The sequence below is a fragment of the Pollicipes pollicipes genome, unplaced genomic scaffold, assembly GCF_011947565.3.
Source record: "Pollicipes pollicipes isolate AB1234 unplaced genomic scaffold, Ppol_2.1 Scaffold_3447;HRSCAF=4054_pilon_pilon_pilon, whole genome shotgun sequence".
Lineage (NCBI taxonomy): Eukaryota > Metazoa > Arthropoda > Thecostraca > Pollicipedomorpha > Pollicipedidae > Pollicipes > Pollicipes pollicipes.
Genome location: NW_023596297.1, coordinates 3,479,212 through 3,502,832, shown reverse-complemented (window position 1 = coordinate 3,502,832; position 23,621 = coordinate 3,479,212). Strand labels below are relative to the sequence as shown.

Below are 23,621 nucleotides of genomic sequence, written 5' to 3'. Positions count from 1 at the left end.
TTCTCTATCAAGTCTTACCTAAAAATTCAGTCTGGCGCCTCTTCGACTCCATCTTTTCTGTTAAAGGGAGTGTCCCACCTCTTGAGCATATTCCAAAAACATACTACAGCGAAGCCTCAAGACCAGTTACGTCCTATAAAAGCACTGGGTAATGCCAGTGCAGCACCGTCAAGACAGAATCAGGATATATATATATATATATATATATATATATATATATATATACATCAATTTTAATAATTTTCGAGGGCCAAATTACGCTGTCGACGCTTTCAAACACCACATCGCTTCTTCCATGCGGTCGCGGCCACCATCGTCATAACAACAACCATACAGCGAATAAAAGGACGTTTGTGATTGGCCCAGCGGGCAAGGTCCTGTTACTGAGAAGTTGGTGGGATGAAGTTTGAACCAGTCGCATGGATCATGTGACACTCTTATTGCTAGAGTCAAAGTGCACCTCGAAAGGAGCTGCTGCGTTAAACGCCTAGGGGGAAAATATAAGTCGTAGCACAACCTTTCGTTAATTCGCGGAATGTTAACCCGATGATTACATATCGTTTTGTGTAAGCAGAGTGTTTCAGCCTTTCGTAGCACTTACTACACAAATATTTTGACACATTGGTGTGTTGAAAACATTACAGAACACATTCGTTGGAGAAAGCAGGGCAAATGAAGTGCATTACTTGTGCAGTGGTTAGCATGGGGTCATTGAGATTTCTCCCGCAGGGTCAGCTTCTTCAAATCGAAATTCTGAGCTGTTTAGGACGTCGAGGAAATGGTGGTACTGATCACATTGTACACATCTGATGCAACAACGAGTGAAAAGTACAAAAAGATGGATTGCTCTATTGAATAATTGAAGATTTCAGTGACAGCCAAAGGCACTCGTCTGCGTCCGCGAACTGTGGCCATGGCCGGATATTGCGGTATGGCTTGTGTGGCAACGGCCTCACCAACTCTAGAGCTGTGACACAGCCACCGAGGAAGTTTTGGGGCCAAACTAAATGACAAAAATGTAATACTATGCTTTCAGTTATCGTGGACAGAGCAAAACGATGTGCCCCAAACTGAACCACTTTCCAGTAACCTACAACCGAGCGGGCGGTTGTCGTACCGAACGCTTCAGTGGACGAGCTGACAATGAATTGACATTTGGCGACAGCGGTTCGTAAACTATAGCGCAAAATTCGGCTTAACAAGTTCATGGAATGACCGTCAAAATGTCCAGTAAAATTGACCTGTAATAGACCTGCTGAATGTACAGGGAATGAATGAATTAGAATGTATGGCGTTCTTGTTCATCGTTCGTCAAATGTACTGGGGTACTTCCCTTTGACCAATTTGGGCATCTTCAACCGGTAAGGAGCCGTCTGACCGATTCAGATACCTGGGCCAACTTGACTTGCCGATAGTGGAGAAGTTCGTTAAATCCGTCTCTGGATGTTTGACCGCACCTGAAACCATGTTCGTCGTCTTAGATCACTTGGTCACGTCAGTGCCTTCATGTTTAGTGGCTGGATTGCATGCCTAAATCATGTCGGAACGCCAAGATGATGTAAAAGCGTCACAAGATTTAAGGTTTCTAGGGGACCAAAAAAAGACCCAGAGCGGTTTAGGGACCCAAGTGGGGGAGGGGAGATTCAGGGCAAGAAACGTCTACTCGCGGCAATCAAACCTTTACATGCATTGCCAGTGCACACGCTCAGCTTGTATGAATTCAGGTGGTCTTATGAGCTCCCATGCTGAACGTAGCCGACCTTTAATATGCCAGGAATAAACTTGCATATGTTACCGTCGCCATATCTATTTCGAAACTTTTCAGTATTGAGAAGCAGTATGGGTTGCGATGCTGGGAATAACCGACTTTCAACATTGACCACCTGAATGGCCATTTGGGAGCATTACATTATCGTAAAAGCGCTCTGAATCCTTATACTGAAAGCAGCGACATTCTGTGTATCAGGGGGTACCGTTAATAGAACGTGGCCCGCAGCCCCTTCGACATCCTACCAGAGCACTCTACGTTTCATGGCGGTAGCCAGAGTCACAACTCATGAAATGTTTCAATGCCACTTTATTCTTGAAGGATATCCCAATGGCTGCAAATGGCTTCGTTAAACCAGTATGGCTTCCGGCATGTGGAAAGTTGGCTTTTTCAGCATAGACGTATACAATGGCGATAAAAGAAGTTGATGGCCATTACAATGCCATTAAAAGAGGCGGATAGCCTTTCTTGCTTATACCCTAAATTTCTGAGATATTCATAACAATGTCAAGGTTGTTTAGTGTATTGCCCCTTCTTGTGCACCCATAAGTGTTAGGAACTGACTTAATCATTTCGTCATCTTTTCATTGCTTTGGGTGCCTTAGCACGCATCTTGCACCTCCATCCAGGGCTCTCGTTAACTTTGGATATTCGGCGTTTGTTGGCCACACGCTGCCGAGGAAAAAAATCCCTCGTATTTTGCAAAATGCTTTTTGCTAACTGCTATACGAAGACTTACATATTGACCACATACAAAAGGGCCAACGAATCAGAAATTCAAATTGGTTATTTGGCGAACTGCAAAATGGTGGCTTGGAAAAATGGCGACATGAAAAAATGGCGAGATATTCGATCTTTTATGACCGCTGCGTCAGTGCGGCTCTCCTCTTCAAAAAAATGTATTCCGTTTATTTTTTGCCGGAGAAGAACGGTTAACATATTGAGTTCTATCTTCATCCGATAGCATGCAAATACAGATCGCAGGCACGTCAATAAATTTTCGGTACAATACAATTATGTATAATGTGGTGCAATGCTTGTCAATGCAAAGCAATTATAACATCCGGGAGATACGCGCAACGGAAGGTAAGACGATGGTAAAGGGCGCCCGAGGCGCAATGTAGTCAAGCCATGAAGAGGCCGGCTGGCGCGGCGCTGCAAGGCAAACAAGACAGGAGGTGCTCGCAAGACCAAGGGAGGCCGCTAGTTTCGGAGCCTTGGAGATCTGGGTCTGAAACTTGGACAATGTCGGCAGTGAACTTTCATGTAAATGCCTACCAAAACACACGACTCCAGAGCCGCTAGAGTCGATTTTCACTCCACATCTGGAGTGTCGACCAGCCTTAGTGCTCAGAGGCTGGCACGGAAAGTGTGGAAGTAAGCATAAGTTCGGAAGCTAGTTCGGAAATCTCCTCGCGGTGGTATGGTGGGTTTTCACGTCTTGGTTGCGTTGCATTTTTGGAGTGACCGCGTTCTGATTTTTGTACCCGAATGGTTTCGCATGTTCGCGTACCGTTGACGGTATGCGAATGTTTGCGGAGTCCAAATATTCAGTCGAACGTTCGAATACATCTAATGTGAATGCCTAACACTGATAGGCATTTTACCATCCGAATTTGTGGAGCTGGCAAGCCAGACAGCCAGCATTTTGGCACACCACCGTCTCCAATTTTGTCATTATTTCAAACACCGACTTTTAGCAGCTCACTTTCAAGCTCTACGCCATTTGGCACCTGGACATTTTGGCACGTCGCCACTTTCCAGTTCATCATTTTTTCATGACCATTGTCCTGCATGCCATTTTTTCAGTCTGCCATTAAGCCTTTCGCTATTCTGGCATATCGACTTAGCAGCTTTTCGCCTTTTTTGCAGTTAGCCATTTAGCCGCTTCGAATTTGTGGCCCTTCAACTTTTTCTCATGTCGCCATCCGCAGTCGCCATTTATGAGTCGACAAATAGGCATTCGCCACATGGGATTCTCAACCTTTTTGTCCTAGAACCACTGACCATGCATCTGAATGGCCAGTTAAATGTAACAGTGGTGGTGGTGGTGGGGGGGGGGGGGAGCAGCGGTCAGGTGCCCCCCCCCCCCCACACTGAGATCCCGAAAACTAAGCGAGCCAGGAATATCAAGTTCACGAACGAGGCAGGGCTCTGTATGAGCTCAATTACGTCATATTGTCAGGTCCCTGGATCGTGACCTTCCGGTGAAAGAAGGTCAAACAATGTCTAACCCCAGACTGGTGTTCTAAGTGCTCCCAGATCCTCTCAAGTAACGACACGACTTTTTTATTATACAAATCAGAACCTTTTTAATTCTTGTAAAACATTCAAAATATAACGATTTCAAAGCACCTCCTACAGGCAAAATGTCAGTGGTGTCCATCTCAGGTCAGTGACTTCATTTGATCTCAAAGGTAAAAATGATCAAGATCCTCCGGGATTATTTTCTGCTTGAATTTACAACTTATGCCAAATGCTGCGCTAGACGACATGCTTCTCAAAACAAAAGGTCGAACAAGGCCATTTTAGGTAAATGACCTCCACTGAACTTCATGAAGTCAAACTAACAAAAATTGTTTGACGTCTTTGTAATCCAGGAATTCGTGATGAGCGCCAAATTCTTCCTCATGAAGCAAGTTTTCCAGTAACAAAGTGGTTTGCTTTTGAATTTGGTCTGACCTTCATACCCGACCTAAGGTTAACGAAATTAGTCGTAATCGCAATTGCAATCGTCGAATTGTCTGACAGGCCATATCGATATTGTATGACTTAGTCTATCACTCGCCTGACGCATCACTCCTCTCTACCTAGAGTCTTCTAATTAAAAGCGATATGGACACGTCCTCATTTGGCGACAACATGCCAACCAACATGTATGCAGGAGGGGGTTGAAGGACATGCGTTAAACTTATCAAGCCCAGGCTCGGTCACGTACCACTGTGGGGTCTCCACGCTCCGTAGACTGTGGGGGCCTGGGAGTCTACGGAGCGACACCCGAGACCAAGACCGGGGCGGCCGGCCACCAGCTCGGGCCTGCTTGGCGGCCGGCCGGTGGACAGAGAGGCAGCGCGCCTTCCACCGGGCTGAGGCCACCAACGGCGACACGTTTTTGTCAATGCAAATCCAAAAGAAGCTTAATGGAAGTGCCCATGGGGTCCTATAGGTCCGCTCCTATGAGCCTGGGAAGTTTGGCGCCCTGACTTCCGATGGAAGTCCTTGTTATGGAAAGTAACAAGAGACGCCAAACAAGCAGATAGAGCGGCGCCCCTCAGCCCAAGTAAACGGGTGACACGAGGACGACTGGCTCTGCATCGCCGCAGGGCGTCGGTGTGGTAAGTACTGACGTTCGTGCCCCTCCTCGAATAAATCTTTTGTGTTCAGTGATGGCGTGCACCCCTCTCCCGCAGAAAGTCTGTGCGATCACTGACGACTCACGAACCCCACCCCCGCAGGGAGTCGGTGTGGTCGGTGCTGACAGGCCGCGGGCTGGACGCGCTGCCGGCCATCCTCCTGCATGACGTGCGTGAGATCGAGACCTGGATTCTACGCCTGCTCTCGGCGCCCGTGCCCGTGCCGGGCAAGACCCGCGTAGAGGTGGGTCGCGCCGCACCGGCCGCAGCTCTGCGGCGGCGTCGCTCGCGGCCGTCATCACCGGAGAGCCGGCGCACGGCGGCAGCGGCGCTGGATCGTCCAGCACTGCGGTGAAGTGAAGTGGCCTTGGGGAGGGTCGGTGACCATATGTAAAAATCGAGGGGAACCGGCGCGTGGTGTGTGACGAACCAACGTCCTGTTCTCAGACAAGCCGAGCGTGTTGAGCCGGCGCGCGTGTGTTGCAGTGTAACGCGGTGCGCTGAAATGCGCTGATGAGTCCAACCTACACTGACCGGGCGCGACGGTCCGCGTCCGCCTTCGGCTTCTCCCCCACGCCGCTGCCACAGGTGGAGCTGTTGTCATCCGACCTGCACCCGCCGCTGCTGTTCGCGCTGCCGGACCACACGCGCTTCTCGCTGGTCGACTTCCCGCTGCACCTGCCGCTGGAGCTGCTCGGCGTGGACACCTGCCTGCAGGTTCTGTCGCTCATCATACTGGAGTACAAGGTCAGGAGGGCTTCGCGGCTCGTTACCGGGGGCTTGGAGCGGGGGGTGGGGGGGGGGGGGGGTGGGCAGAACAGCTGAGAACTGGGCAAACCCTCTCCACGCATCAGAGAAGTCTTAACGCTAAGTCAGCGTGGAAAGGGAAGTCGGCGCTCTGGCCCCACTCCCACGCCTACGCGTATGTGCTGTTGTCTGGTTGTCGCCAACAAGACACGTTACTAAAGGATGGGCTCAGAGAACTTGTGTTGTCTGGCGCAGCGTTTTGCCGGGTGTCGGGTGCCGTGCCGGGTGCCGGGTGCCGTGCCGGGTGCCGGGTGCCGTTGCCGTTGCCGGGTGCCGGGTGTCGTGGCTGATAGCTACACGATCGTAACGAGAATATTTTCGAGTGTCAGCGTGTTGTCAGGTGGAAAAGAATCGGCGGTTCTCAAACGGATCGAGTGCAGACAGTCGTGTCGGATATGACACAAATTATGGGATTGCGATTGCGAGCCTCGTGATTGCCTGGGACCAGGACGGCCCGTACCTTAAAGGCACGATGTGTCGTAAATGACCGGGCGCATTCCAAAAACGTCCACGTCGCAGCTCCGCAATCACGCCACTACCCGCCGGCCCTCCCTGTCCGCGGCTGCCGCTCCACTGAAGCGAGGTCCCGTTCCATCGCCACCACCCGCCGGCCCTCCCTGTCCGTGGCTGCCGCTCCACTGAAGCGACGTCCCGTTCCAGCGCCACCTCCCGCCGGCCCTCCCTGTCCGTGGCTGCCGCTCCACTGAAGCGACGTCCCGTTCCAGCGCCACCTCCCGCCGGCCCTCCCTGTCCGTGGCTGCCGCTCCACTGAAGCGACGTCCCGTTTCAGCTGGTGATCCAGTCCCGCGACTACAACGCGCTGACCATGTCGGTGATGGCTTTCGTGGCGCTCATCTACCCGCTGGAATACATGTTCCCCGTGATCCCGATGCTGCCCACCTGCATGAGCTGCGCCGAGCAGCTGCTGCTCGCGCCCACCCCCTACATCATCGGCGTGCCGGCCAGCTTCCTGCTCTACAAGCGGCACTTCAGGTGGGTCGCGGCACGGTCGGGCGTGCCGACTGCTGACAGCAGGCGGCGCTTAATGCGGGTGAGAGACGATTCGAAGTGTGCTGAGCTTGCTCTGACCACTTCTGCTCTCGATACAATCGGTCGCGATCAAGGACTGCTTGGGTGACCGGACACCTGTGTCTGAGTGCTGCCCTCGGCGTCATCGACGCTCCGCCTTCTCAACCTCCTTCTCGCGCATATGACTTGACTACCCAACCGGGCGCGTCCATGAGCCGATCGTCCCTAGCCCGTAGGAGCACGTGGGCCCGCGGCTGCGCCTCCTGACGGGCACATGGAGCTGACCCCGCGCCGGCCGCCACTCCCCCTGCCCTGGCGGGCACGCGGAGCTGACCAGGCGCCGCCCTCCCCCCCCCCCCCCCCCCCGGCGGGCCCGTGGAGCTGACCCGGCACCGGCCGCCCTTGCCCCTGCCCTGGCGGGCACGCGGAGCTGACCAGGCGCCACCCCCCCCCCCCCCGGCGGGCCCGCGGTACTGATCCCCCCCCCCGGCGGGCCCGCGGTGCTGATCCGCCGCTCCCCTTCCGCGGGCCCGTGGAGCTGACCCGGCGCCGGCTGGCCACGCCCACGCAGACTGCCGGATGACGTGTGGCTGGTGGACCTGGACAGCAACCGGGTGGTGGCGCCCGCCGAGCACGAGCCGCTGCCGCCGCTGCCGGAGGCGGAGAGGGCCGTCCTCTCCACCCACCTCCGCCAGGTGACGGCCCGGCGGCGGACGCAGCTTTTGGCCACCTCTGAGTTATCAGTTTACCTGTTTGCTGCATGCTGTGGGTGTTCAGTGGCAGACATTTTCATAGACGTTTTGGCTCGTTCGCTGTTTTTTTTTACACTTGCGTGCCTTAAAACGCAACTGCTTGAATTCCATATAAAAAACTTCCTCTGTATTGATATCGTTTTCACTTCGAGTGTGGTCATCATGCATATAGGTAGCAGTTACTGAGGATAGGCTTACCTATGGCTACTGCATTTGCTTCCTCTAACCCTCATTTAGAGCTATTTCTGTCCGTCGTCCCTCTACTTCTTGCATTTCTTTCAGCGGTTTATGGAAAGCTGAACAAGCTCTATAGAAATGGCTTAACTGGCCGTTGCAACGTAGGCATTCCGCAAATGATATTTGTTATGATTATTTGCAGCACTGGTGCAGATTTAGCAAAACGGTTCCTAAATAAGCATATTGAATCCACGTTTCCTATTTATCATACCTTTTATAACTTCATGTTCGATATTTGCCTATTTGTCGGCATGCGTGCGCTGCTTTTTATGTCATTTACTTCGCCAGATAAACCTGCTCACTTTGATTTGCATGTTTTTTTCTGGAATTTGCATGTTTTTCTGCAGTTTGCTTGCGCTTCCCTTTGTCTTCAATATGCTTTCTGCCTGCAGATACTTCAGTTTCCAGTGTTGTCATCAATCGAGGGTGACGATACTTCGGACGTTAGTATCACCATGGCTCATTTTCTTATTCTGTGGTGGCCTCATTTTCTTATTCTGCATCCTATGGTGTCAGGGCTCGAATGCGATGCTGCTGATATCACAACACATGGTGCAATCAACCGTCGTGTGTCTTCGCTCATTTATGATAATGATGATTTGCACCAGCTCACTGGTGGAAAGCATCTGAATCGTTCGTATTTCGGGCTCGGTCTCATGTCTTAAGGGATGGGAATGTCTCACGCTGCACATAGAACCTGTGCAAACACGCTGATGAGCGAGTGCTTCCTTACGTAAGACCGAACAGCCAGGGGGATCCCAAAAAGCCCCATCGCTCGCCCGGCCGGCTGTGCCCTAATCTCGGAGAGTGGCTCCAGGAACGTCAGCCCAGCTTATCAGGGCATAAACCGCCCATATTGTTAAAACCAGATTACTTCCCGGTATAATGGGGCAGCGGCATGCTGAGCCTCGCTTCGCCGGAGCCGCCTGGCAGCTGGCTGCGGACGTCAGACAGGTCGCAGACACTTCCGCCGCTTCAGCTGTCTTCTGGCTGCCGCCTCTATCTGACGGTGGCGGCACGTGCCGCGCCGACCCAGTGTCAGACCCACCCCCTTCCCGCTCCGCAGGCGCTGAGCAGTATGGCGGTGATGCCGCCAGCCGCCTGGCACGCCGCCCGGCCGCCCTCGGAGACGCCCCGCCGCTCTTCTCCCGTCTCCGCCGGCTTCAACCCGCTCATCTACGGCAACGATGTCGACAGCGTGGACGTGGCAACCCGCGTCGCCATGGTAACCACCGCGCTTCAGCCGTTCTCACATCTGAGCGCAACATGATAGGGTTAAACAAACACGCCCATGCAAGATGAGGTTATCATTTGATCCTTCTCATTTTACGCCATAACACACCTGACGATGTTCAGATTTGTCTGTCTCCTGTACTCATATAATGCCGCCAGCATAACAGACAGGCCGCCCAAGTATACACTTCATGCCTGCTTGTCTAAACTGCCGTTGTCCTCGTTTCAGATCCGGTTCTTCAACTCGCAGAACTTGTTGGCTAACTTTACGGAGCACACGAGGACGCTCCGCCTGTACCCGAGGCCGGTGGTGGCCTTCCAGATCAACTCATTTCTGCGTTCCCGTCCAAGCACCACACCTTTTCTCAGCCGTCTGGCACGCACACAGGTGGGCGCATAAGCTGTAGGCGGTCAGTTATAAAGTGGTCAGGTGGGCGATGTAATAAGCACAGGTGGATATCCAGGGCGAGAGAGTTTTGATATATAACGCTTATCATATTGGTATGTAATGTACTATATTGTATATGTCATTGACCTCGGTGAGAAACTGAGGAGGCACACCAAATGCACCAAAAAACGCTTATGTCGTGCGGAGAAGTTCCTGTTGTCTCGTGTCTGCGTGCGCGTGTGCGCGCGCGTGTGGCGTTGATCAGCAGGATGACGCCGCCCCCGCAGGCGGTGGAGTACCTGGCCGAGTGGGCCTTGTCACCGACCAACGCCGCCTTCCAGCGCGTGCAGACTGGAGTCTACGACCCCGTTCTGATCGGTGAGCTAATTCGGTCCAGCGCGGCTGCAGGTGACATTTTCCGCTTCAGTGGGGATTTAATGGCCTTTGCTCGCGACGAAAGGAGGAGATAACACGGCCATTAAATTGCACTTTGGGTAAAAATGGCATGGCAGCGTTAAACGAACCGGGCCGTACCGTCGCGGAAATTGCTCCTGTTTGATAACGAAATTGCTTCTTTGTTTGGCAAGAAGCAATGAAATTTCAAGACTTCCGTCGCGTGTGATATTCCGACTGGCTTTCCGCCTATGAACATGCTTTACCGCGCCGTGGTGTTCCGGGTATCTCCTCTTCGCGGCCTAGGCGGCGATCACTGAAAGCCTCGGAGTTGTCGGTCGCAGCCCGGCTGACCCCCCTCGCCCCTGCCGCAGGCGACAAGCCCAAGTGGTACGCGCAGCAGCTGGAGCCGGTGCGGTTCGCCGTGTGGCGAACGGCCAGCGGCCTTGGCGGGGCGCTGCGCGCAGCCGACCACGCCCACTGCCTGGCCACCGACGAGTCGGGCAGCGACTCGGACGGCGCGCCCTCCTCAGCCAGCTCGTGCTCGTCGCTGAGTGACTTCGTCTCGGAGATGCAGCTGTCTGACCTCTCGCCAGGTGCGTCACCGTACCACTGTTGGCAAGCTCGGCTGGCCGTCTGGTGGTACTGTTGTGGCAGTTGTGGGGTGAGCACGACTACTTTTTGGCGCTTGTTTTCCGGGAAGATGCGTTCATAAGCGACAAAGTTGGGGAAGTTTCCTTTTCTCCGCGTAAAGACGATGCTGATGCTAGCTGCGCCGTTGCTGGTGCCGTATAATTGCATTACCCCGATGGCTGACATCGCTCGATAGTACGGAACTCCGTCCGGGTATAATAATAGCTCGTGAGTCCGGTGCCTAATTTGAGAAAGCTCCGTCTGAATGAGGTGTAATAGCGCTTTAGGGCTGTTGAAACGACATGCCTTTGTTGTTCAAGGTCGTGATTTGTTTTCCTGTTGTAAGTGGAACACAATTCTGACCTGATGTAATTTTTGCTGTTCATTGGGGCGGTAACCTGACACACCCTAACCTTATATGAATCATGTTTACCGGTGAGGTCATTGTATGCACTGTTGAACCTGCCACCGCGCTGCTGGTTGGAGGCCTTACCTGACCTGGCTTGACTGAGTCCACAGTGACGCGGTTCCAGACCTTTGGCGTATTCTGAGGCCAGGACCGCGTGCTGCGACGCTGACCTGACTTGACCTGGCCTGGTCTGCACTCGCAGCGGTGCAGGACCCGCCTCCCGGCGGCCTCCTCAGCGGTATCGACACCAGCGCCGTCTACTGCCCGCCGTCCTCGCTACTCGTGCCGGCCGCCTCCTCCTCGTCTGACTCGGCCCACCACTCGACCGCCACGTCGTCCACGCACTCGTCGCTCTCGGAGGGCGGCGAGACGCGCGGCGCCTCCTCCGACGCCGATGAGCAGGCCGTCTTCCCCCTGCAGCTGGACGCCATGGTGAGCCGCCTGCGGCCGGGCGCACCCCATGCCGTCGAGCGTCGTGTTGGCTGCTTAGGTCGCCGGTGGCCGCTGTCTGAGCAGGTGTTGATTGTGTTGATTTACTCAGTACTCTCTGCGCCCGGCCTAGTACGGCTGGGCTCGGAAGGCTTGCCGGCGGGCCGGCTGCAGACCTGCAGATGAGCCGGCTGCCTGCCGACTTCCCGGCCGTGTTGCGTCAGCTCTCTCACCCCACTGCCGCCGACAGGACCGACTGGACTCACTCTCCATAGACTCGGACACGGCGTCGGTGGCCACCTCGCCGCGCACAGTTGTCTCGACGCGCCGCCAGAGTCCGACACTGTCGCTGTCGTCGGGCGCCAGCTCCACCACGCTCAGCTCCGAGCCCGCCGGCCGTCTTCCGCGCCTCGCCAACAGGCCGGTAGGTGACGCTAGCAGTGAGCGACGGTGGCTTAAGTACGATGGACGACAACCAAGGGGTGAGTGGGCACCTTGGCCAGTATATGTGGCAGTGTGTCTAACTCGTTGACATGCTTATTGACACAGCCAAGCGTCTCGCGCCACCCATTTTTGCTGTTTCATGTTGAAACTTAGAGTCACCGACAATATCTCCACTTGTGCCTATTTCTGAGTCGCATCTGAGCGCTAAAGCGAGACGGCAGTCCACTGGTCAACGACTGTCGAGTCACTGGTTCCCACCCGGTGAGGAGCAGCAGTGTACCCCGAGAGTGGCGCCTGCCACGATCGCCGCCGCCCCCACCAGGTGTCGCCGCCGCCGAGCCGGGGCAGCTGCGGCTCCCCGCTGCCCCCGCCCACCCCGCGCCACGTGTTCGCGTTCGATCTGCCTGCCTGTCCAGCGCGCTCACCGGTCAAGGCGACCCGTCAGGGCAGCCAGAAGGGCCTGCTGGCCCAGGTGGACAAGGTGCCGGCCGTCGCGACGTGCAAGGGTTCACTGTGCCGTTACATGCCAAGCTGCAGCATGCTGCTTGCTGTGACCGCACCGGCTTGATATGCGCTCCTGTGTGGCACCGCTTGCTGTAGCCGCTCTGGTCGACACTGCTTGGCTGTAGCTGCTCTGTCTCACACAGCTAACCGAGCGTAGACTCTTGGCGTAGACTCTGCGTGGGCGTACACTGACTGGGCGTAGACTCTCTGACTGGGCATAGAAACTCTCTAAGGCACCGTGCTCCGCGCGACCGCTCTGTGGCTGCTCACCTGCTGACCACAGGTGCTCTGTGTCACACTGCCCGATGTAGTGTGCACTGTGAACGTGTCGCACTGCTTACACTGCTCGACGGCCACACGCAGTCTGTGTCACACTGCTCGCTCTAGCCATTCTGCGCCACAACGCCCGCTGTGGCCGCTCTGCGCCACAACGCTCCCTCTAGCCGCTCCGCGCCACACTGCTCGCTCTAACCGCTGTGTCACACTGCTCGTTCTAGCCGCTCCGAGTCACACTGCTCGCTCTAGCCGCTGTTCGTCACATTGCTCGCTCTCACCATTCCGTGTCATCCTGCCCGCTCTAGCCGCTCTGCGCCACATTGCTCACTTTCTCCAATCTGTGTCAGTGTTCGTTCCAGCTACTCCTCGCCACACTGCTCGCTCTAGCGCTCCGCGCCGCACTGCTCGCTCAGGCCGCTCTGTCACACTGCTCGCTCTGGCCGCTCTCTGTCACACTGTTCGCTGTAGCCGCTGTGTCACACTGCTCGCTGTAGCCGCTCTGTGTGGTAACGCTCGCTGTAGCCATTTCGCCTTCCTGGATTTACTGTGTCACGCTGCTGTAACATTGCGCCACACAGCAGCCGCTCTGAGTCACATTCACAGCAGCACAGTTGCATTGCTGTGCTGAAAACAAGGTGCTTGAAACCGTCCAGCTACCCACCATCCGCAGCCTCTCTGCGTCACAGGGTAGCACGCTGTCATACCGAAACCGATGCGTTCATGTCGTAGCAAACCGTCACAGTGTGACACACGAACGCGCGTTACCACGAACGTGGTGACGCACGTTCGTGACTAGACTAGACGTGGCAGAACCGTGACTTTTCTGCATAGGTATTGCAAGGTAGTAAATGGTAATGGTACGATTCAGGCAATTTAGATTTTGATTTCAACTTCCTGTACTCGTGGCTGACTGTGATTTCGGTTGTCTTTACCGCGCATGTTTACGTGACTGTGCGTCTAATAACGGTTTATCCACATATTGGGTGTTAGGAATTTAGTCAGGTGTACACTGCGCATAAAAGTGGCACGCATTTACGCATACACCATGAGATGATGAATTACGCAGATAACGAGTAAATTGGATTGTATTATCATGATTATGATTGTTTATCGGCAAATATTGGGAGATTGCGCGCAGCATAATCATTGGTTGTTCCAGTTGGCGGGTCAAATTAAGAGTCAAGTCGCAGATACAATCGACGTAATGAAGCAGTCAAGTGAAGACGAAGGCATATTTGGGCGTGTCGACAAAGTGAGTATCGTCGGAATGACCAAAATAAAATACGGCAAAAATCTGAACACTGAATTTTGTCACCAGCGTTGAATTAAAGCTCTCAACCACAGCTGTCTCATAATGGCCCAAGTCCGTCCCCGCATTGAAAATCCTGGATCCATCTCCACGACATGTGAAATTCAGTTACACTTACTTGCATGCACGATAGACCCTATCCTATCCTGAATGGATCAGAGAAGATGAGGCAGGAGGCTGTCTTGATGGGAAAAATCATATGAAAACATGGTTTATTCGATCCCAACTCGAAACATACTGTTGAAACTTGAATGCGTTTGTACCCATCTGCAGCTGTACCCAGCGCCCAATCCCCGCTCCAACACTACCTTCCTCTTCCCTGCCGATCGCCCGCCCAGCAGCTTCCCTGCCTGACGGGCCGCGGCCGCAGGCGCGGCGGGAGGCGCTGCAGTCGGTCCAGCGGGCGCGTCAGCGGACCCGCTCGGCGCGCACGGCCAACAAGACGGCGACCGACGACCTGGCGGTGCCGGCCAAGGCGCGGCTGGGTGAGCCGGGCGGTGGCGGCGGCGGCGGCCGGCTGAGCCCCGCGCCTCGACGGCTGGTATCGGACGGTCTGGACGGCGGCCTCGTGCGCCACGACACGCTCGGCGCCGGCGCGGAGGAGGCGCCGGTGCCGCGGCACCATCACCCGCTCAGCGGGGTCGGCAGCGGGCTGAACGGCATCGCCGAGCAGACGTCCAACCTGCTCAGCGATATACTGGGTGAGTGCGTCGGGTCCGGGGTTCAGTCGCGACGCGGTTCGCAGGGATTGCGCCGCATGGTCAGACGGGTGTGTATTGGTAAGCCAGCTGCTCTGATTGTCGTTTGTCCTGGACCCAGTGGTCTCAGTCAGGTCGCGAGATCGCCCGTTCGGCCAACTTTTGGTAATCAACCAGGTGGAGTAGGCTTCCCACGGTGGTGCCAGTTATTATCCTTGGTGACGCAAGGTTGTTCACGGACCGTGTCTCCCGACAGGCTGGCGGGGGTCAGACAGCCGGTCGGTCAGCCCCGCCGCCGAGGAGCGCCGGCCAGCGCCGCGGCCGGGGGCGCAGCTCGGCCCGTTCCCGCGCGGCCTGCGCCGCCCGCCGGCCCGCTCCAGCCTGGTGCAGCCAGGCCCGCCGCCGGCCCGCAACATCCGCCAGCAGACGGCCGACTACGAGCAGCGCAACAGCACCACCGCCGACAGCCAGGCATTCCTCAAGGAGGTGAGGGAGGGGGCAGGCCCAGCCCACCTCCGGGTACTGAGCGCGCGGAGTGTTCAGTGTTTGGTAGGAGCGGACGGGTGCTATTCGGCGCAGCGCTCACTGAAGTCTGCAACTGATGAACGGCGTTCAATGCTTATGTCATCAGAATGAAGTGACCGCTGAGGGCAGATGTTTGCACAATAACGCTATCCAGTGGTCATTGCTCGCACCGCGTCCGCAACCCATCCCATTCCAGGCCGACTGCCTTCCCATGCTGGAGATCTAGCACAAAACACGGTACTCTGTCCACGATGCGCCAGCTGCTGGCCTTCCACGTTGTCATGCGGTGGCTGATGAGGCGGTAGAGATAAGGCTTAGGTACCTGCGTGGTCATAGTAGCCAATGCACACAAAACCTTTTGACGAGGAAAGCTACTGGCAGTTTAAACTATACCGGGATTTCGCACGGGAATATTTAGGACTATCAGCCCTTCGAGGCAATTGCTTTAGCTGTAGATATTTCCTATACAAAGTTTTTGCACAAGCTTGTGAACGGGAGATAACTCGGTGTGATAGGACGTAGCTATGTTTATAAGAACACCAACCATTTTTGTTGAACACATGAACCACTATTTACATTGAACGGTTGTTGGAATAATTCTTACTCACTGACTCAATTTTGGTTTGCCTATTATTTGACCAGATTGATTAGTTACTAACGCGCCATGAACATCATAGCATCTTGCGCAGTCGTCGCGATGCGACGTTTAAAACCTTTCTGTATCACTTGAGATTCGAGCCCCGGGTTTCCGGACAAAACGCTCGATGTGCCGCCCGCGGCGCTCCTCCCCCGGCGCGTCTGACCGGCGCGCCCGGCCTCGCAGGTGGTGCACCAGGTGCGCGAGGGCCAGAGCGTGGGCTGGCTGCGGCTGAACCGCGTCCGCAAGCTGATGGAGGACGAGAGCTACCGCAACCTGGTGCTGTCGCGCCTCAACCAGACGCTCGACAAGAAGACCGGGCCGGGTGACCACATCGAGGACGTGTGCGTGCCGCGCGCCGTCTGGCGGGGCATGCTGCGGCTCCTGCAGGCCGTCGTCAGCGGCCTGGAGCACACCTTCAGAGAGCGCGGACTCGGAGGCATGGCGTCCGCCTACCAGGTGCTCGAGATCGCGCACACGCACTGCTGGAGCCGCGCGCTGCAGGACGCCGGCGCGCCTGCCGCTGGCGGGCTCTCGGCTTCCTCCAGCCCGTTCGGCAGCGGCGAGAACCTGCGCTCGCCCGGCTCGCCGCTGGAGTCGCCGCAGCGCGCCGCCCGGCCGCCGCAGCTGGACGCCACGCCGGACGTGTCCCGCAAGTCGTCTTCGGGGTCCGTTTTCAGCGACAGCGGCCGCGGCTTGGTGCACGACTCGCTGCTCGGCGCGGAGCCGGAGCCGTCGACGGCCGCCGCGCTGCGCCACCTGCTCGTGCAGAAGCGTCAGCTGCTGCTCGGCCGCCTGGCGCCAGAGGCGGAGGCGTCGGCGGATGGCGCGCCCCGCGACGGCGGCGGCGGCCTGCGCGCCCGACTGGAGCGCGGCGGCCGGCCGGCCATCAGCGACTCAGAGCTGGATGGCGAGCCGCCGCCGCGCAGCCGCGCCGCCAGCGTCTGGTCGCGGAAGTCGTCACTCAGCACCGGCTTCCGCTACCACGCTGGCAGCATCATCAGCACGCCGTCCCCCGACGGCGCCGGCAGGACGTACCTCTTCCAAGGTAACCTCACCGGCTGCCAGGAGGTGACAGGCAGACAGACAGATAGAGGCTGCTGCTGCTGTCTTAATCTCTCAACGACCGGTATGATGGTGACGTCTTCTAAGCTGCTTTGATGATAGCTGCGATGAAGGCGATTGTGCTGATAGCGACACAGTTTCAGATATCTGCTTGCCGTATTGCGTCGAGTGTGCTGCGGTACGTGCAATAGCAAATGTTTTATTCGAACCCTGTGTACTGTCAACTCAGGGCTCGTGATCTTCGTTAGGTTTGATGCACAAGGGGCGATCGACGCTTTGGGACCAGATGTCGTTCTGGGAGGACGCCTTTCTGGACGCGGTCGCGCAGGAGCGTGACATGGTCGGCATGGACCAGGGCCCCGGTGAAATGATGGAAAGGTGGGCTTCGCGTCGGACGACACGCACGTGCGAAGAGGGCCTGGTCTCGTCCCCCCAGTGTGGTGCCAACATCCCTACACTTAATGTCTGACCTGGTTTCATGGTGCTGGTAAATTATTTATTTACAAGTCTTAAGATGGCATAAAGAAAACCCTGGTAGTTCCTTAGCCGCATTTTGTTTATCTTTATAGGCTATATTTTGCATAGCATATGTGCTTCAGTCACGCATCGCCTTGCACTGCAGACAGATCATCGGAAGAGAGCAGCCAATACTGATTATGATGCTTTACAATTCTCTTTGGCTTACGTGTTGAACTGTGTTTCAACTTCCACGGATGCAAGTGTTAGAATAACTTGTACGCCCGTGGTCATTGGCCTTGACAGATACATTTATCAACCGTCAGATACAACACCCTGTCCAGCACCGAACGGAAACGTCTGGAGCAGGTTGAGGATCGCCTGCTGTCCACCATGCTGTACAACACGACAGCCTTCATGGTCATGCTGGAGGTCGACAAGGAGGAGATGAAGCGGAAGGTTCGCCGGCTGCTCGGCAAGAGTCACATCGGTCTCGTCTACAGTCAAGAGGTCAACGAGCTGCTGGATCAGGTTGGCCATCTGGTGAGTGGGGCGGAGAGGTTGTCGATAGCGTTGATTCGTGCTCGCGAGCTGGTGCGGAAATAGCGTGCGCACCTTACCCGGAGTCATGTGCAAAAGTTTCTGCTCGGAGCAGGTCGTAGTTCAGCTACTCCGTTGCTGCACAATATTTCGCGTTGGGCAGTAGTGCCGAGCTCAACGCCGAGGTTGCTTGCCAGGCGCGGGCCCTCCACACGTTAGGGTTCCTCAGCCAACGAGGTCCTCAGCCGTTGTGGCGCTGTGTTTCAGCACGGTAATGACATCGACCTGCGGCCGCTGGGATCCCGTCAGATGCACCGGCAGAGCTTCACAGTGCACTGTGGCACCGACGCATCAGGTGCGGGCAGCGGCGGCGGAAGGCCGGTCCGTCCGTCCTCAGTGGGCTGGGGCGTCTGCCTTCTGTCCGTCCTCAGTGGGCTGGAGCGTCCGCCTTCCGTCCGTCCTCAGTTGGCTAGAGCGTCTGTGTCCCATCCGCCCTCAGTGGGCTGGGGCTTCTGCCTTCCGTCCGTCCTCAGTGGGTTGGGGCTTCTGCCTTCCGTCCGTCCTCAGTGGGCTGGAGCGTCTGCCTTCCTTTCATCTCCAGTTGGCTAGAGCGTCTGTGTCCCATCCGTCCTCAGTTGGCTGGAGCGTCTGCCTTCCGTCCGTCCTCAGTTGGCTGGAGCGTCTGCCTTCCGTCCATCTCCAGTTGGCTGGAGCGTCTGTGTCCCATCCGTTCCCAGGTCGTTAGGAGCGTTTGTGTTTCATTCGTTGCGGGGTGGGTGCGAGTGCAAAAAGCGGCATGCGCTCGGACTGGGGGTGGCGGCGCGTTAAAGGTCAGGTAGCTTCAGAGGACAGGGCGGACCGTGTCAAGCTTGATGGTACCTTAAAACTTCACCGCAAAATTATGCCGTTGACCTGAAACTCACGATGGAATGGTCCAGTCAGGGCTCACGCACCAAGCACTGCCTAGCGTGAGCTCTGATCCTGGCTGAAATCCATCCAACCAAAAGATTCGTACTAACTCTAAAAAAGGATTAGCACAGATAATCCTATGTATAAAGTGCACATAAATATTTTGTCCACACGAGTGTTTCTAAACGCCGGTATGGTACCGTGAATAACTGGTGTTTGCCATACTTCGCCATTTGACCTGCCCCGACCTCGACCCCAGGCGAGGTGGTGTTCCTCGAGGTGCGGGACGATGGCCTCGTGCTGCGAAGCGCGGCGGGCGTCATCGTCGAGCGCTGGTGGTTCGAGCGGCTGGTCAACATGACGTACTCGCCCAAGAGCAGGATCCTCTGTCTGTGGCGGCGCAGCGGGGGCAAGACGCAACTGCACAAGTATTACACTAGAAAGGTGTGTGCCGGTGGAGAAAGTGCGGCTGCCGGATAAGGGATGGCATGTAGTTGGATGTAAATGGAGATGGAGCATCGCAGAATGGGGCTGCGTTCGTGGTGGCTATTTCATTTCATCGCTGTGGTCGGTAGATCAGTTATACCGAGCAGGCCTGTACTATCCGTTTGCCTTGCCACTGTTTTCATCACCACAGTCATCCGTGCCGGCTTCCCGGACCCGCCAACACTCGCAGAAACGTCAGTCTGAGAGGTTCCAACAGGTTTGTCTGGGCTGATGGTCGCTGAGACTGTCTCTTCACCGCTGGCTTTGCCTGTTCTCATCTGGTTCTCCTGCCGTACTCCTCCCATGCCTCTCTTCCTGCCTCTGTCCTGTGCTACCACAAGCCTTGGGCTTCTCTTCTCCGCCATGGCTCGCTCATGCACTACAAACGCCACTGCCTTTCCCCGCCCCAGTCTCTCACACTCGCCGCCGGCCGCAGTGCAAGGACCTGTACCACTGCGTGAAGCAGGCGATGGCGCGGGCGGCGTCACGCGGCGGCGGCGTCACGCGCGGCCTCGAGCTGGGCGGCGAGTTCCCCGTGCAGGACCTGGCCACCGGCGAGGGTGGCCTCCTTCAGGTCTGCATGGAGGGCGTCGGTCTGCTCTTCGCCACGTCCAAGGTTAGCGCGTCGGGCACGGGGATCCCTTCGTTGATGATGACGCTTTGGCACCCCGCACCCTTGCAGATATGCAACGTTTTATGGCAGGGTGTGTTTACAAGTAACAACGCCATGCAGCTTTGCCTGTTTTGCGTGTCTAAACTGAGGTTACTATGATTTCACTGAAGCTCTGATACACCCGTCGGCTGGTGCCTTACGCTGATGTAATGGTGACAGGCCTGGGACTTTGAGGAACATCAATATATCAAAGTGAATTCGTGTCGCCGGAGGGAAGCGTCACTCGTCACCAATTCCACTTCACACTAGCATTGCCAATGTTCGCCCTTCACAGCTCTTCGTGCGTCTGGACCACATTCGGAAGTGTTTCACTCAGAAAGGAGGCATCTTTGTTCTAGAAGAATTCAGTAAGTAATGAGTGTTGCGTGCCAGACACTTATTGAGTAGACGTGTTGACATGCGAAACAGAAATACACGCCTGTTCAGCTTGCATGGCCGTGATGCAATGATGAGCCATTTCAATGGGAATGGCACGTGCAGAATGCCACGATATCAGATGAGTCCCGGTTGTGGAGACCGGCAATGTGACGATTTGAGAGGAAGCTTTGTTTCATTACCACCTTAGGCCCCTTACCATGCCGAAGTGACTCACTTTGCGGACATGGTGTTTTCAGATCCGAAAACTCGGCGGATCCTGCAGCGGAAATATCACTCGGCCATGGTGAGTTGCCTTCAGCAGCGTTACACAACCTGGCTCGTCCCTGACAACTCGTGATATGCACTGCGTGCGGAGCCTAGTAAACAACTTGATAGCCGAATTGTGGAATATGCTATATTTTTCCGGACACAAAGGAAAAGAAATCACCTCGTCCGGAAAAATAATCACCTAACTTCGCGTAGTCAACCCCGAAGAGAGACAGGCGCCACCTGGGTTGTCGGCTGTTCGCCCCCAGGGACGGATTCACCAGACGTTGGGGGCCTCCGTGCAATAACAGAGGGGGGGGGGGGGGAGTGTGACACGAGTGATGTGCTGTGCCAGCTGTTTGGATGGGGCTTACTCACATGCGTGAGAGCCCTGAAATATGGGCCACAGGCGAGAGCACACAGCACGGTGGCCTCTCATATGGCCCTGTTCAGAAGACATTATTCCTCATAACATAAGCCGATGGCACTGGGTCAGGCGTGCTCGGGCTGCGCTGGCTGCAGCCGGTGGCCCGCGCTGGGGAGCGGGAGGTCTGCAGCCGGCCCGCAGTGTCAGCACTCACGGCACCCGTGTTTGTCGCAGGCCGACCAGATCTGCTACTCAGTGCTGTGCGTGTTTTCCTACGTCGCCGCTGGCTCCGAGCGCAAGATTCCGCTGCAGCAGCGGGTTCACTCCGCCTGAGACGTCCGACGGTCTGCGGGCTGGGGCACGCGTCACAGTCACAGCATCAGCTGACCTTCCCCCAGTCGCGAGGCGTGCTCGGCACCTCCGCTGCACCTCCAGCTTGGCCGGCTGCCCGGCCCGGAGGGAGCGGTGGCAGGCTTTGCGACAGACGGCCGGGCACCACAGGGGACCCGGGCCACCCCGGCGGGCACCGCGAGGGACCCGGGCCACCCCGGCGCTATGCTCGCGGCCTCGCGTGGCGGGTGGATGGTTAGGTGACGACAGTCGGACGTAGGCGTAGGGTAGGCCTGGCGGCTCGATTGCTCACTGCCGGCTCGTCATAACCAGCGATGTGCTGACCGCCTTGGCCTCGGGCACCTTCATGCGGTTCGTCCAGGCCTACGGTGCCTAGCAGTCTTTGCCTGCCATTGCCTGAGGGCCTTGCCACGACCCGTACTAGGTGAGAACATTCTAACGTCCCACTGCTGCATCGGGAGGAAGGAGGCAGCGTTGGCTTGTGATGCACAATTCGACCCACGGTTGGCTATCTCCGTCAAGTTGTACCGCAGATCGCGGTTCAACTGAACATCGGCTGTGTGCGTATGTCCGTATGTGCGTGGTTGTGCGTGCGAGTAGGAACTCTGTGCCAGACTACGGTGATTCCAGATCGCTAGTGCCTCATCGGCAGATATGGTCTTTTGGAGGCTGCTGGGGCCGGAAGCTTCGATATCGATATTTGCCTGACATATATATATATATATATATATATATATATATATATATATCAGGTAGAATGCCATTGAGTGGCGATTTTCACACTGAAGGAAGTAGTTCTCGGCTCTCATTCTAACCGTTTTGCCATTTCAGATACGGGTCACCTTGATGTGATCGCTGGTTGTCAATACGTGTTCGCCCCTTGATCACCAATCGTTTGTTCGCGCTAATCTTGCAATAGAGCTCTGCAATGTTTTGGCACTGTTTTCAAGCGAGTGCCTGTGTGCCTTTACTAAATATGTATGCATGTCGTGTAAGGGAGACAACGTGATTACATGTGATTCGTTCGTAAACTGCTCTGTATTTGCCAAGTCCTCATATATCGAATAAAGAGCGAGCACGGCTTCTCCACCAGTCGACCGGACCGCTTCTATACCACTGCTGTTTCTCTAGTCCTGCTTCCGGATCCACATGAGGGAGATCACCAGCTCAACATGCATCCAAGTGGCATGGGGGGGGGGGGGCGAGCTCTGCGCGCAGTTTGTCATCAAGGCCTGCAGACACAAGGTCCTGCCGTATCCAGACTCCACGTCAGTAAGACATGACCTTTGGATGCTCCGTCTCCATGCTCCGTCCACGAGCAGGTCTCCGATAGCAGCCCTGGCCATTAGATGGCCGATTACGTCACAACGCAGAGCGGGTCTGCACGTAGTATGATTTCCCTTCAGGTATGGCGGCAATGGTCAGGAACCCTAAATGTATCGTTTCACATTCGAAGATATCGAGGCAAGCGTTATATTCGATGGAAAGACTTACTAGCATCTATTTATATGCTTTTAAGCACAAAAACTCCTATAAATAGCATCACTGCACTAATTAGTAAATAAGTACCTCATGACATAACTTTTTAAATTACGTCATGAAACATCATATGGCATCAGAGTTGCTCCCGGAGTCACCGCAGTGGCGGACGGCGTGACTCACTTGCGGCGTTTCCACGCCCCGCAGGATGGCGTCGTTGATTCATGTGTGGAAATTCACGAATGTACAAATGTGAGCGAGCTTTTTTCTCGTGGCGTTCTTGCTATTTTTCCGCGATGGCATCTCCTTTACTTGCATTTGCGTTTGATATTACAGCGCTCTTCTTAAAAGGCGTATTCCACATGTGAATGGGGTTTTGAACTGAAATATCCATCTCGAAGATTATTTGATGCAGCTCACAGTCCTGCCCTTCTGAAGACCTAAAACCCAATAGTTTCTGAACTACACATTTGCAAAGATGTGTAGACTATTTCAGAATGGCCCAGAAATCCATGGCCACATAATGTCCTATTCCACCGTACACGCGGCGTTCAAGGTCCAGGAAATTATAATTGTGGAGCCATTCATTTATGGCGTTGGTGAGCACGATTTCCAGATATAAGGGCCGTCATTTAGCCCCCAATCAATGTTATGCAGGGTACGATTACTACACAAAAAATCGTGTCGTCTATAGTTGTCTTTTCCACTTAAAAACAAGCCAACAGTTAAAACTGAATTAATTCATCATATTCGATGCTGGCTAAAATACATTCAAATAGAGAACATTTCCCTTAAGCAGCGGTGTACTGTTAAGTCGCAGCTTCTTCTTTTGAACGTGTTTTCTTGT

At 55.4% G+C, this 23,621-nt stretch overlaps 1 protein-coding gene across 1 annotated transcript in view; it reads left to right on the top strand.

Moving 5' to 3' along the window:
- Nucleotides 1-21,998, top strand: part of Rab3-GEF (Rab3 GDP-GTP exchange factor) — a 43,760-nt gene extending 21,762 nt beyond the window's left edge. Inside the window, exons 8-30 of the mRNA XM_037214306.1 lie at nucleotides 5,224-5,365; nucleotides 5,710-5,868; nucleotides 6,719-6,921; nucleotides 7,529-7,652; nucleotides 9,013-9,171; nucleotides 9,409-9,567; nucleotides 9,855-9,945; nucleotides 10,335-10,556; nucleotides 11,205-11,434; nucleotides 11,682-11,855; nucleotides 13,815-13,907; nucleotides 14,335-14,406; nucleotides 14,440-14,724; nucleotides 15,056-15,148; nucleotides 16,011-16,872; nucleotides 17,138-17,267; nucleotides 17,672-17,888; nucleotides 18,153-18,240; nucleotides 19,054-19,238; nucleotides 19,717-19,896; nucleotides 20,228-20,300; nucleotides 20,568-20,614; nucleotides 21,179-21,998. Coding sequence (XP_037070201.1) covers nucleotides 5,224-5,365; nucleotides 5,710-5,868; nucleotides 6,719-6,921; nucleotides 7,529-7,652; nucleotides 9,013-9,171; nucleotides 9,409-9,567; nucleotides 9,855-9,945; nucleotides 10,335-10,556; nucleotides 11,205-11,434; nucleotides 11,682-11,855; nucleotides 13,815-13,907; nucleotides 14,335-14,406; nucleotides 14,440-14,724; nucleotides 15,056-15,148; nucleotides 16,011-16,872; nucleotides 17,138-17,267; nucleotides 17,672-17,888; nucleotides 18,153-18,240; nucleotides 19,054-19,238; nucleotides 19,717-19,896; nucleotides 20,228-20,300; nucleotides 20,568-20,614; nucleotides 21,179-21,277 — 4,087 coding nt within the window. The 3' untranslated portion in view covers nucleotides 21,278-21,998. The remainder of the gene's footprint in view (nucleotides 1-5,223; nucleotides 5,366-5,709; nucleotides 5,869-6,718; nucleotides 6,922-7,528; nucleotides 7,653-9,012; nucleotides 9,172-9,408; nucleotides 9,568-9,854; nucleotides 9,946-10,334; nucleotides 10,557-11,204; nucleotides 11,435-11,681; nucleotides 11,856-13,814; nucleotides 13,908-14,334; nucleotides 14,407-14,439; nucleotides 14,725-15,055; nucleotides 15,149-16,010; nucleotides 16,873-17,137; nucleotides 17,268-17,671; nucleotides 17,889-18,152; nucleotides 18,241-19,053; nucleotides 19,239-19,716; nucleotides 19,897-20,227; nucleotides 20,301-20,567; nucleotides 20,615-21,178) is intronic.
- Nucleotides 21,999-23,621: the final 1,623 nt, after the last annotated feature.